Consider the following 12,428-nt stretch of genomic DNA (forward strand, 5'->3'; position numbering starts at 1 on the left):
GCTCCGGATCACCGGGATGCTTATGTACCCAAGCCCCGCCGCCCCCTTCTTTTCTCCCCGCCTCCACCCGCACCAAACCACGTGCGCCCCAGGATGGTAAACAACACGGAGGCGGGGCTCGACGGAGAGCCGCTTCGCGATTGGTCTTCTCCTCCCCGCTGCCCAATGAGGCGAAGGGTAGGGGTGGGCCTCTTCTCGGGCCGCCGCTTCTAAACAGAAGGCGAGAGTTTCGAGACGCTCCCTTCGCCGAGCGCCGGTTGCGCCCTGGGGGAGACAAAGCGGAGCGTGAGCGGCCGAGGCGGCGCCGCAGCTCTCAGGGACCGTCGGCTAATTCTGAGCCGGAAGTCGGGCTGCCTGGCCGGCTTCATGGCGCGCTGGGGCGGCGGCGCCTCGTCCAAGGGCCCCGCGAGGGCCGCGGAAAGAGAAGGGAAAGGCGGCGTCGGCGGCGAGAAGGCCTCGTCCGAGAGGCGGAGGCTGAAGGAGGCGGTGGCTGAGCGGCTGAGGCAGGATGTGGAAAGGTAGGGGGAGACCCCAACATGGGCGAGCGCTTTCTTTTAGGATACCGCCCAAATGGTTGCGCTTATTTTGAGGAAACCATCGGAATTATTGAGCTTTTTTTATTTATTTATAAGGAAAACCCCCAAATTGTGGAGATTCTTTGTAGGAAGGCCCCCAATTTGTGGAGACTTTTCTTTTAAGAAGGCCCCCAATTTGTGGAGACTTTTCTTTTAGGAAGGCCCCCCAATTTGTGGAGACTTTTCTTTTAAGAAGGCCCCCAAATTGTGGAGACTTTTCTTTTAGGAAGACCCCATACTTGTTGAGTTCTTCTTTACAAAAACACTTGATTGACTTGCCTATGATCAAGAACAAAGGGCCACCTTTTGGAAATACCCCCCCCCCATTGTCAATTCCACGTTTGAAATCCCAGTACTCTTAGGAAAATCCAGACGTGTGGCAGCCCTAGACTTGGTACAAGGAAGTGGGGAGGGGGTCACATGCACTCACCTTCAGGCCAATCTGCAGGGTGTTCTTAGCATCACTAAACCCCGGTGTGGCTCTTCCCATGTGCAGGTTGCTGAGGAGAGGGGCATGTGGGAAGCAACAGCACAGGCAGTCCCAACATGCACATGACCCCCCTCCCCCCGGTGTGGCACCTGCTAGTTTTGCCACCCCCACCCCATTTTCTTCATAAATCACCCAAGGTGTTTGTAATGCACGAATAGAACCATTGAAGTATAAAAGCACTGCGATTTCTCCATTGTAATATAAAGTAAGCAAATAAACTGTTATTAGTGCAATTAACTGAGCTTTATTATGGAGACTACCAGGCATAGGTGCCTGAGCACCCACAAAATTCCCTATGGAGGGGCCAGGCAACCAAATATTTTGGTGCCAGGGCCATGCACGCAGCCCTGTGCACACAACCCTTTTACCAAGGTGTGGCGATCACTCAGGGTCCCTGGACATTTCAACATCTATTGATCACTGTGCCACCACCCAAGCCCTACCTGGTACAATACTGAGTCCAGTCAGGGTTAAATTGGAACATAAACTTCTGTTTATTTATTGCAGTTTAACAAGTGTGTGGTTTCATAAACAGTATCGGTCAATTACAATCATGGGGTGCCTATCCAGACCTATAACTTCCGCTACCTGCTCTCGCTCACTAAACCACCTCCCAGATATTTATTTGTCTTCCTAGCTCCTAACTGTTCCTGACTCAGGTTATTTCACTACACTACCTCAACCTACCCACAGACTCTATCCCAATTCACTCCCACTCCAACCAAACTCCCAACTCCCAAGGAACTCCTCCCTTCGCCCCTCCCAGAGCTGGTTTTATAGTCCCTCTGACTCCACCCCCTGGGTTCTGATTGGGTAACCTGTTTAACTATTTCACCTCCAGCACTCTCATATGTTAACGTCACACGGGGTTGCTTATTAATCATGCAATTTTAGAGTTGGAAGGTATCATGAGAGTCATCTAGTCCAACTCCCTTCGACGCAGGAATCTCTTGCTTAACGTGGCGTTTCAAACTCATGATTCCGAGATTAAGAGCCTCATATGCTATCGTCTGAGCTATTCCAGCTGATGGAATAATTGTTTCTCCCTGGAGACTAATTGCTAGGGGATGCCCTTCTGGGACCTGTTTTTCCATCAGTGCTTTCGAAAGAACTTTCTATCAAGGAGGAGGTCGCTTTCCCGAGTCCTCCCTCCAAGCTTCTAATAATTCGCACGTAGGCACCAAACTGGTTATCAGACTTTATTGGCATCTTCTCTGGCACCAGCTACAGATGTCAAATGGCAGCCTAATCTACAGCGTGTTCTCTCCTCCCCTCGCCAGGTTAACTCGAAGATTTATAGGGGCTGGGGAATGCTGGCAGCCAGCCAGCCAGCCCCATCACCTGCTCCCACTTCAGGAACTAATTGTTACCACCTGCCTGAGGGGCCCCACCCAGCGATACTTGTTTACAGAATCACTACTTCATGACACTTTCATTCTCCACTCCTTGGAGAAAGCTGCAGTTTTCAAGATTTGAGAAAAAGCAAGGGATGGATGCAGGCTTCAGCATGCTCCAAGTAGGTCCACTGAAATAATGGGACATAAGTAGTTGTCACGGCTAACTTAAATCCCATTAGTTTCAGGGGGTCTGTTCTTGCCATGTCTGAGTTCCTGTCTGCACGATACATTTAAAGCAGCATCATACCACGTTAAACAGTCATGGCTTCCCCCAAAGAATTCTGGGAGCTGTAGGTGGTTCAGAATTGCTTAAAGTCACTAGGAGACCCGTATTGACCTCCCAGAGCTCCAATTCTTAGAGTAGTTAAATAATCGGTTCTTCCCAGGGCACACTAGGAATTGTGCCTCTGTGCAGAATCTCAGCAAGAAAAAAGCTCCCTGTCTCGCTTGCTCTCTGAAGCTACAGCTTTCCCAGTAGCTAAACAGAAATGAAAGGTAAAGAAAGAAAGAAATTGCAAGTCTTGGAATAGCAAGAAGCAGGGAGAGAGAAAACACAGGAGAGGAAGTGAGTTTCGCAATGGGCCTGGTTGTTCGTATTATTGAACAGCTGGATGTGAGTCCGATCCGGTACTGGCGCCAGGTTTGGGGTTGCTGTTGGGCAAAATCTCTGTGGGGGACCTTTCCAAAAGTTGCTCACTTCATTTTCCTTCCAGTGCCCACTTGCTTGCGCCTTTTCTCAGGGTCTTGTCTGTGCAGCTGTCCTGGGGGGGAAATAAGCATAAAGCACTGTGGCTTGCTCACACAGGTGAACAGGACAGCAAGGAGGAATAGGAGGGCACCTCCACAGGTTGGTATGTACTGAGCAGGTGACCAGTCATCCTGGCTGTTGGTGCCACCCCTGTTCCAGTTAATTTCAGTGCCACCTACCATCTGGGTAGCTGGTTATTGGAGGATGGCATGTGAGCAAGCATAGCACTTTGTTTTAGACATCCAAGAAAGAAACATATTCTGAACTCCATTTTGAGCTCAATGCGTGATGCTCTCTCTGTTGTGTTTCACAGGCTTCTTAAGGAAGAAATCCAAACTGATGTCACTTTCCATGTTGGCGGCGCTTTCTTCCGAGCTCACAAGGGAGTGCTTCTAGCAAGAGTTCCCAGTTTTTTCTCCCATGTTGCTGGAAGAGTGTTAAACAGTCCAAACCATGGTGAAGTTTTGTATCTGGAGAATTTGGAACCCTCTGAATTTAAAACATTCCTGCAGTAAGTTTCCACTCTCACCTGCCCCCTTAAAAAATGTAGTTCGAGCCAGTATTGTGATAGATCTGGTGACAGTTAAGAAACTTGTTTTCAGCCTGGTAGTTTTGATAGCAGACCATCAGTTTGTCCAATTATAATGGTTCTCTAGGCATCAAGGAATGATCCCGATACTTAGATTGGGGAACAAGGAATTTGGGAAGAGTGAATTCTCCCACCCACCCCACTCTACGATATGTTAAAAGAATTGTGCCCCACCTTCTTTTTTTTAACACTGTAGATATGAACCCATAACCAATCATCAACAAACCAGAATATATATTTTTGATACGTCTGTTTCTTAATATTTGGCAATATGAAATTGGAAGGGAGGTAGCTAAAGTGGAGGTAAAGGGGTAGCTGACAGAGTGATGGCCAGCAAGTTGTAAGAGTGTACTTAACTGCAAGATGACTTTGGGATAGTCTTAGTACTCATGAATTAAATGGAAAGAGGTGTGATTTGCATTGAGTAACAATGGTCTGCCCCATGAAACTGCATTTCCTCATGCCTACTGGCTAGTTAGATGACTTTGTTAAAAAGGTTGTTTTTTCATTAGAGATGCTTCTTGTATGTGGGAGAGAAACTCTTCTCTTTCTTAGAATTTTAAATGTTTTCACCAAGGATATATGAAAGAGATATAATGTCTATTCTACATTTTCTGCAAACTTATGCTCACTACTTGAGAGTAAGTGTGTGACTTGGGGAGCAACCCTAAGACCCTGGCTATCACACATTGTGGCAATTAGTTCCATAAGTAAATTACATACTCTGTGAGAAAGTATTTTTCTTTTGTCTGTACCAAATTTACCACCAATCAATTTTATTGGGTGATGTGGGCGACCTGGAGCAAGGCCTCAGTGTTTGATCTCTGTTCCTTTTTCCAGCTCCCTCACTCCACTGGAAGTTACTGGTTGCATATCCAGTAATTTATGCACCATTCATGAATTTATAAAATTACTTCAATTTGGTACCTCAGAGAGGTGGCAGAATGCCCTTGATCTGAGACTCTGAGGCAGTGTTAGAAACTCAGATATATAATCTAATCGCCAAATGGCACCTTAAACCTAAGTTACGGTTTCCACAATGGAATGTCTAGGCACCTTTTTTGCAGTTGAACTTCCTGTTATTATTACTACTACTACTATTATTATAAATTTCTCTATCACTTTATATTTTAAAGAAAAAAATCTTAAAAAGGTTTACAACACATTAAAAGATCAAATAAAGCAACCCAGAATAAAACAAATGCTAGCTTCCAGGAAACTCTTCAGAACCTTCTTTAAGTGACATTTGGCTTTCCCCAGATTTATTTACCTAGTGCCCCATAGCAGAAGACATATAGGAAGTCAGCGTGGTGTAGTGCTTAGAGTGTCTGACTAGGACATGGGAGATCAGGGTTCAAATTTGAAGCTCACTGGGTGACCTTGGAGCCAGTCACAACCTCTTAACCTGCCTCACAAGGTCACTGTAGAGATTAATTGAGGAGGATGAGCCATTTACTTCTTGGAGGAAAAGGTGAGATGTACCGTATTTTTCGCCCTATAGGACGCACTTTTTCCCCTCCAAAAATGAAGGGGAAATGTGTGTGCGTATGGGGCAAATACAGGCTTTCGGTGAAGCCTGGAGAGTGAGAGGGGTCGGTGCACACCGACCCCTCTCGCTCTCCAGGCTTCGCGGACCTCTCTGCAAGCAGCGGGAGCGCTCCCGCTGCTTGCAGAGAGTTGTCTGCATGCTGAAGCCTGCGCGCGCTGAGCTCAGCGCATCCAGGCTTCGCGGACCTCTCCGCAAGCAGCGGGAGCCAGCACTGGGTTCCCACGGCTTGCAAAGAGCTGCCTGTTTGGGGGCTCGGGTCGGGGGAAGCTCGGGCGGGCCTCCCCCGCCTCAGCCCCGTGCCTGGGGGGGGGGGAAATAATTTTTTCCCTGTTATTTCCCCCCCCAAAAAACTAGGTGCGCCTTATGGGACAGTGCGTCCTATAGGACGAAAATTACGGTAAATGCAACAAATAAGTAATTCTTCTGACCTGCTTAAGGAAGCTGGAGGGGCCAGCCAGATGGAGCGGTTATTTGCCAACATCCACATGGTCCCAAATGGACCAGCACCTGGTGCCTGGCTAATTTCTGAGGTTGCCAGAGGGTGGTTTAGCTCGTCCTGAGGTTGTCTGCAAGTGTGCACCTTTATTTTGCTCCAAACAAGTGAATGGTTCCAATTTACAGATGTGTAAAGCCCGCCAGTGTTGGGGATGCTAGAATCCTCCTGGGGTTCCTAAGTGTCTTTGCACAAATCCAGCACCTAGGACAGCTCATTACAATATAGAGGCTCCCTTTGTGGCTGTGCTGAATGTTACACTCGTCATCAAGACTGGGTAATTTGTCCAAATCAAGACACGTTCTTAGATAATTTTCTGGTTCTTTAATCCTCTCCTTTAGAGGATTGGTGTTCCTCAAAGGGTGCAGGGCAGGTCATTTTTTATGTGGCCCAGAAGCCAATTGCTACATGAAATGTGCGAGAAGCGGGATTGATGCTTTTATTGCTCTTGCTGAGTGGGAGTCTCTTCTGTTGACAGGTTTCTTCAACTGAGGTTAAGTGACATGGCCGCTGAGAGCCTGTGGTATATTGGAGAACTGCATATTAGACATTCCCTTTGTAATGTAAAGAGTGAGCAGCATATTGCTTAATTAAATGTGATCTTCAGGCCTGCAGGGAAGAGGCTATGCTAATTCAAGCTACTTTTTAGAACAGACATCCTACTTTTACAGAGATTCCCAGGGAATACCACAGTTTTTGATTACCAGATTATTATTATTATTTGCCCATATTTAGATGGGGCAAAACAGTAGTTACATCAGCTTTACAGGTTAGAGGTAGAAGACTGTGAATTCCTATTTTAATTTTAACCACCCTGCTGTAATTATTCCCCGTTTTCCTACTTAAAAAATAAAATAAAATCCATTCCATTTCTTACCCTTCTGTCTTGTAAACTTGACAGTGTTCTGGTTTTTAGTAGGACCTGTGCAAATCTAAGTGTGAATGCCATTGGCCGTGCCACCAATTAAAAAGGAGAAATGCTGTTCTCACTGTACGTACAGCTTGACAAGTAAAAGATTTTTGTCAATTCCAATTAGCAGCTGCATAATTGAATGAATTGGCGCAATGCAGGAAGCTTTGGAAAAATAGAGCAATGGAATTTTTACTCTTCCCAACAGACAGGAAAGGCAAAGCTTTGCATTACAGCTGTGTGTGTGTGAAAATAATTTTCCCCGTATTCTGAAATGCAAATATGCAAAAGCTTCCCAGAGAACTTTAATAAGGAAAAACCAATAGATTGACAGGACTATCCTTCAAATTTAGCATTCCAATATATATAGCAAATAAGCTTATTTATCACTAAAAAGAATCTCTTGTGAATATGTCTCCTTTCAGCTGAATGAAAGTAATTTTCAGTATATTTGCCATCTGTCTCAGTTTCACAGGCAGTTTATCAGGAGCAGGTACTCAGCTGGTTTTCAATATTTGGAAACCAGTGTTTTTGCTGTGGTTATTAGCAAAGAGTTCTGTTTTGGTTCTTTGTACCAAGCCTCTGGTATTAGAATGAAGAGGCAGGATTTTGAAATGTGTGAGACTGTGGATTTGCATTTTATCCACATTGGAGAAATTTGCAGGTGTAAAATGATGTATTCTTCCCAACAATTAAATTTTCCCTCTTTGAGAAATAGAGAGGTCTTGCTAACATTGCCAAGTCATGCAGGATATTTTTTACACAACTGGAACTGAATCCTGAGTTCCATTGGCTTTTATCACAGGAGTACTGCAGTGCAGCAAAAAAAGCTGTGGTCACAAACTATACTACTACTATACTAGGATTTGCACAAGAAAACTAGTAACGTGGTTATGCAAATATTTGCAAGTCTAGGCTATGATCCTTATCTACACTATAACGTTAACAGAAATTGTAAATGTTGGTAATGCTGTAAGGTCTGATTATATTGTTAAGTTAGCCCAGTTTTGTTGAAATTGATTTCAGTCTATTTGTACAGTTTACTTTTGTGACTCGGAGTCTTTAAGCTAAATTGAATTTCCTTATCGCTATCTGTAGCTTGCGAAATGAAACAAAATCTATATGAGGAAATAAGGATTTTTATCAGTTTCAGCAGCTATTAAAGGCGGTAATCCTATTTCTGGATTTTTAATTTATTTTGGGGGCGAGGGGGTATCTTCTATTTCATCCTTGTGTCCTTCAGTAAAAAAAAAATTGTATTTAAAGCTTTGTTTTTCAAACGCCCGACTTATTTTAATTCGTCTTTGAAAGCAGTTCTTTTATTCTGTCTTAATTGTTTTCCCATTCTTCAAATGTTCAGGAAGATAAAGCTTACGATGCAGTCCTACATATGCCTACTCAGCATGGTATGTAGGATTGCAGCCTTAATTTCAAATTTGACATTTTCAGTGAAAAGTGTTTGCAGTTGGAGCCTCCTTACCCCATATAATCAACATAACCCAAACCACAAATCCAACTTACTTCTTTGAGTCTCTAATGGGCTTTGTCTATTGCTGGTGTCCTCTTGTTATAAATACAGTGGTACCTTGGGTTACAGACGCATCAGGTTACAGATGCTTCAGGCTGCAGACTCCACTAACCCAGAAATAGTACCTCGGGTTAAGAGCTTCAGGATGAGAACAGAAATCACGCGGTGGCAGCGAGAGGCCCCATTAGCTAAAGTGGTGCTTCAGGTTAAGAACGGACCTCCCGAACGAATTAAGTTCTTAACCCGAGGTGCCACTGTACCAGTTCCTGACAACAGATTGTTCCTGACCATCTTAACTTCTGGTTATCATCAAGTTTCTTGGTAGATTCACAAGGTATTTACCCGGTAAATAAATCCTTTGTTTGCACAGTGCTGACTTCAATAACAGCGCAAGAACTCCCTTTATCCAGAGCTGCTGGTCACTGGCAACAGCCTCTTGTTACTCTTTCCTACCCATTGTACCCCTTCACCAGCCACTTAATAGCTCCATCGGTTAGAGTGTGGTGCTGATAATGCCAAGGTTGCAGGTTCGATCCCCATATGGGACAGCTGTGTATTCTTTCAGGGGGTTGGATGAGATGATCCTCAGGGTCTCTTCCATTTCTACAGTTCTATGACTCTGTTTGGGACAGGTTGGTCTGACTGAGGAACCAAGACAGAATCGTCTGCTTTAGAGAGCCCTACAGTAGCAGCCCATGTGATGGGGCACAACTGCCTTCCGAACAGGGCTGTCCCTGCTGCTTGCCTGGGTGTGCATGTTCAGGTGGCGGGAGCACTGGGTTGGCTCTGCTAGTGCAGCTGCACAGTCCCAATGTTGCTGCTCCATCTGGGTGATCTGCAGTGATCAGGAGTGCAGCTCAGCCTCACCATATGGGCTGCTCCTAGGACCTACAGTGGTACTTCAGGTTAAGAACTTAATTCGTTCCGGAGGTCCGTTCTTAACCTGAAACTGTTCTTAACCTGAGACACCAGTTTAGCTAATGGAGCCTCCCGCTGCCGCCGTGCCGCCGGAGCACAATTTCTGTTCTCATCCTGAAGCAAAGTTCTTAACCCGAGGTACTATTTCTGGGTTAGAGGAGTCTGTAACCTGAAGCATCTGTAACCCGAGGTACCACTGTATTATTATTATTATTTTATTTCATTCTATATTGCTTTATATTTTTAAGGAAAAAAATCTCAAAACGGGTTACAACACATTAAAACATCGAAGGAACCAAGCCTCAATAAAACGAAGTCAAATATAAAGTATACAGTCAAGGCAACATAATTAACAGTAAAAACAAAAACATTATCTTAAAGATTTCAAAATAAAACATTACAAAGGATGTCACCTATAGAATATGTATCTTATGCTATACATACAAAGTTAACAAACAAAAAAATCTTAAACATTTCATTTTAAAAAACAACTTTTATTTATGCAGTTTTACCAGCTTTTATGCACACATTGTACAATATCCATCACTCCTCTTTTTGGAAGACTTCCCAATCCATCTCTCTGTGGCATTTTATGGAAATCTTGACCTGCCACATATTCTAATATTTCACCCATTATCATCTCAAGTCTTCCTTTTTTGATGTTATCTGCTGCTCATAGGTTAACTTGTACTTATAAGTTAAATCATATATTGTACATTCTAAGATAATTTCCAAAACACCTCCACTCCTCTTTAACTTGTCCTTATTCCTTAGTTTTCATGGTCATGGTTACTAATTCTGTGTATTCGATCAATTTGTTTGGCCAAGTTTCCTTCGTGGGTATCTCTTCTTTTTTCCATTTTTCCGTATATACTCTTCTAGCTGCCGCAGTCGCACACAGAAAGACATTGAGTGCCTTTTTTGGAATGCCATCGCCTATCATCCCTAAGAGAAAGGCTTCTGGTCTTTTGGGAAATGTGAGTTTTATGATCATTTCCCAATACTCTCTAGCATGTTTACACGACCACCACAGATCAGTTTTAATATTAAATATCGGTATCAATCTTTATTTTGGTCACAGACCAGCGTAAGATAAAAGCATACGGATAAACTGAACACATCAGACTTAAAGCAGGTAAGCGGTAAAAACTAATCATCTTAAACATTTCAAGAGGAAACATTGCTAAATAAAGTCAAATATAAAATGCACATAATTTAAAACTGCATAATTACCAAGAGAATAAAATACTATCATAAGCATAGAACACATCTGCTGCTGTTGCTGCCAGTCCTGCCAATGGTGGTTCATAGTGGCTGGTCGCTATAGAAGCTCAGGCTTGGTGGCCTGGGTCTGCGCTAAGAAACAACCAGTATATATTGGTTGCATATTGATATTGGCTCAAATGTGTCACCTGACCTCCACTGAGCAGAAAGCAATAATACCGTCTACAGTGCTGCTCCCCCCCCCTAGAAAAAGAGGTGCAGGAACTCCCACCTTTTGGAATGGACAACCCAACGTTGAGCTTTTGTGTTTTTAGACAGTCTTTTTTTCTTATAAAAGCAAGCCTTTGTCCATGTATGAATTTTCTGAAAGGCAGGACTTCTGCAGGATTTTTTTTCTGCATTAGTAGCTGCTATCGGGAATTGGTCTGCTCTAAGAGAGTGAAGGTGACATGGGTTGTTTTCCACAACACAGCATCTTGTTCCCAATGTGCTTCAGTTGTTGTGAGATCGGTGAGTGCTGCCTCCCATGGCTAGGTCAATGCAGCAGGGAATACTGCAGCGTTCTTGGGCAGATACGGAGAACTCCACAAATATTAAACATTTATTAACCTGGCCAATTATAATAGATTGAAACGTACGGAGAACTCTCCCTACTTCAAAAAGCACAGAAGCTTCCGAGTTGCATTAAAATACAGAGCATGAGTACATAGTCTGCCTGCTTTCTCTATTCTGCTGTATTTCTGTCCTCCTTTTTATATAGACATTTCAGCTTCCTGTCTCGAGCAGCTTCAGAATGGCTGGTATCGTTTAGCTTGTTTACTGCTAAGGCTGTCATTCCTTTCAGCTTCTGTTCTACATGCTATTTTTAAAGCTATTGTTTGTTTGTAATGGAAAAATTCAAAGTGATGTATACCTTGTCTCCGAATGAAGGGGCATGGAAGTCTCAATGCCGTTTTGTTTTCCTCCTACTCCATAATAGAAATGTGCTCTCAGTCTAGCAGATCCAGAAGAAATTCTAGAATCAGCTATTTTGTGTATGAGGAAGGTCCATAAGCACAGGATTGGATCATAGGGCCATCTAACACAGCATTCTTTCCTGCAGAGGCCAATCAGATGCCTCTGTGAAGGCCAAAAATGGAGCACAGAAAATCAACAACTCTCCCATCTAGCAGTAATTGGTATTTACTGCCACCTTTTGCTTCATCCGCCCAACACTGTCCATTGGGCTTGTGCAACCCAGACTTGCCCTGCTAATATGCTCTATGCTGGTGAACCATTCCTTAACGTTGTCATCTCCTAGTGTCACTTTCACGGCTAAATTTCCTCTACGTACTTACCAGGTCTGCTGCTAGGAGTCTTCAGTCTGCAGACTGCAGAGGTTACGCTCCATGGATTCCATGCTGCACCTTCTGCAGAGAGGGGCTTTGATTTCTAACTCAAAAGCTACCACATCTTGCTGTGCTGCAAATGTTCTGTAACCATGTAAGACAGGGGTCGGCAAAGTTTTTGTGGCTTGGGCCGGTTCATGATCCCACAGGCGCCGCAGTGGGGCAGAGTGCACGTGCACATGCATGCGCAAATGCTATTTTCGGCGCGGAGGAGGTATGCGCAGCTTCCCATTGGATGCAGGAGCTTCCCGCAACCAATGGGAAGCCAGCCAGCGTTGCAGAAGGCAGTGCCCGCTCTGCTTGCGCCAGTTTAGTGCGGTGCACGGGAGTCGACCAACTGGGCAGCGGGGTCCCCAAGTGGGCAGTTGGGAGTCCATGGGCTGGTTAAATGACCCCTATTGGCCACTTATGGCCCATGGGCCTTAGGTTGCCGACCCCTGGTGTAAGAGATCTCTAAGCTGCCTGTTATATTAGGCGGGGCAAGTATATGAAAGAAGGGTCATCATGGCAGGAGCAGACTTTGATAATCTTTCGTAATATGGCACTCTGTACAAAGCCAAAATTTGACACCGTCAAAGGGATCTCTTGAATTATGGATCTTCTCAAATTGGAACCCCTT

At 44.4% G+C, this 12,428-nt stretch overlaps 1 protein-coding gene across 3 annotated transcripts in view; it reads left to right on the forward strand.

Annotated features, from left to right (window-relative positions):
* The first annotated feature begins 187 nt into the window (after nt 1-187).
* The window catches only part of BTBD8 (BTB domain containing 8), a 44,401-nt gene continuing 32,160 nt past the window's right edge, over nt 188-12,428 (forward strand). Inside the window, exons 1-2 of one of the 3 annotated variants that reach the window (XM_081914072.1) lie at nt 188-518; nt 3,524-3,721. In XM_081914072.1, coding sequence (XP_081770198.1) covers nt 367-518; nt 3,524-3,721 — 350 coding nt within the window. In that variant the 5' untranslated portion in view covers nt 188-366. The remainder of the gene's footprint in view (nt 519-3,523; nt 3,722-12,428) is intronic. The other 2 variants (XM_081914074.1, XM_081914073.1) reach the window with 2 other exon arrangements.

This window comes from Podarcis melisellensis (assembly GCF_964234715.1).
Source record: "Podarcis melisellensis genome assembly, chromosome: 6".
Taxonomy (NCBI): Eukaryota; Metazoa; Chordata; class Lepidosauria; order Squamata; family Lacertidae; genus Podarcis; species Podarcis melisellensis.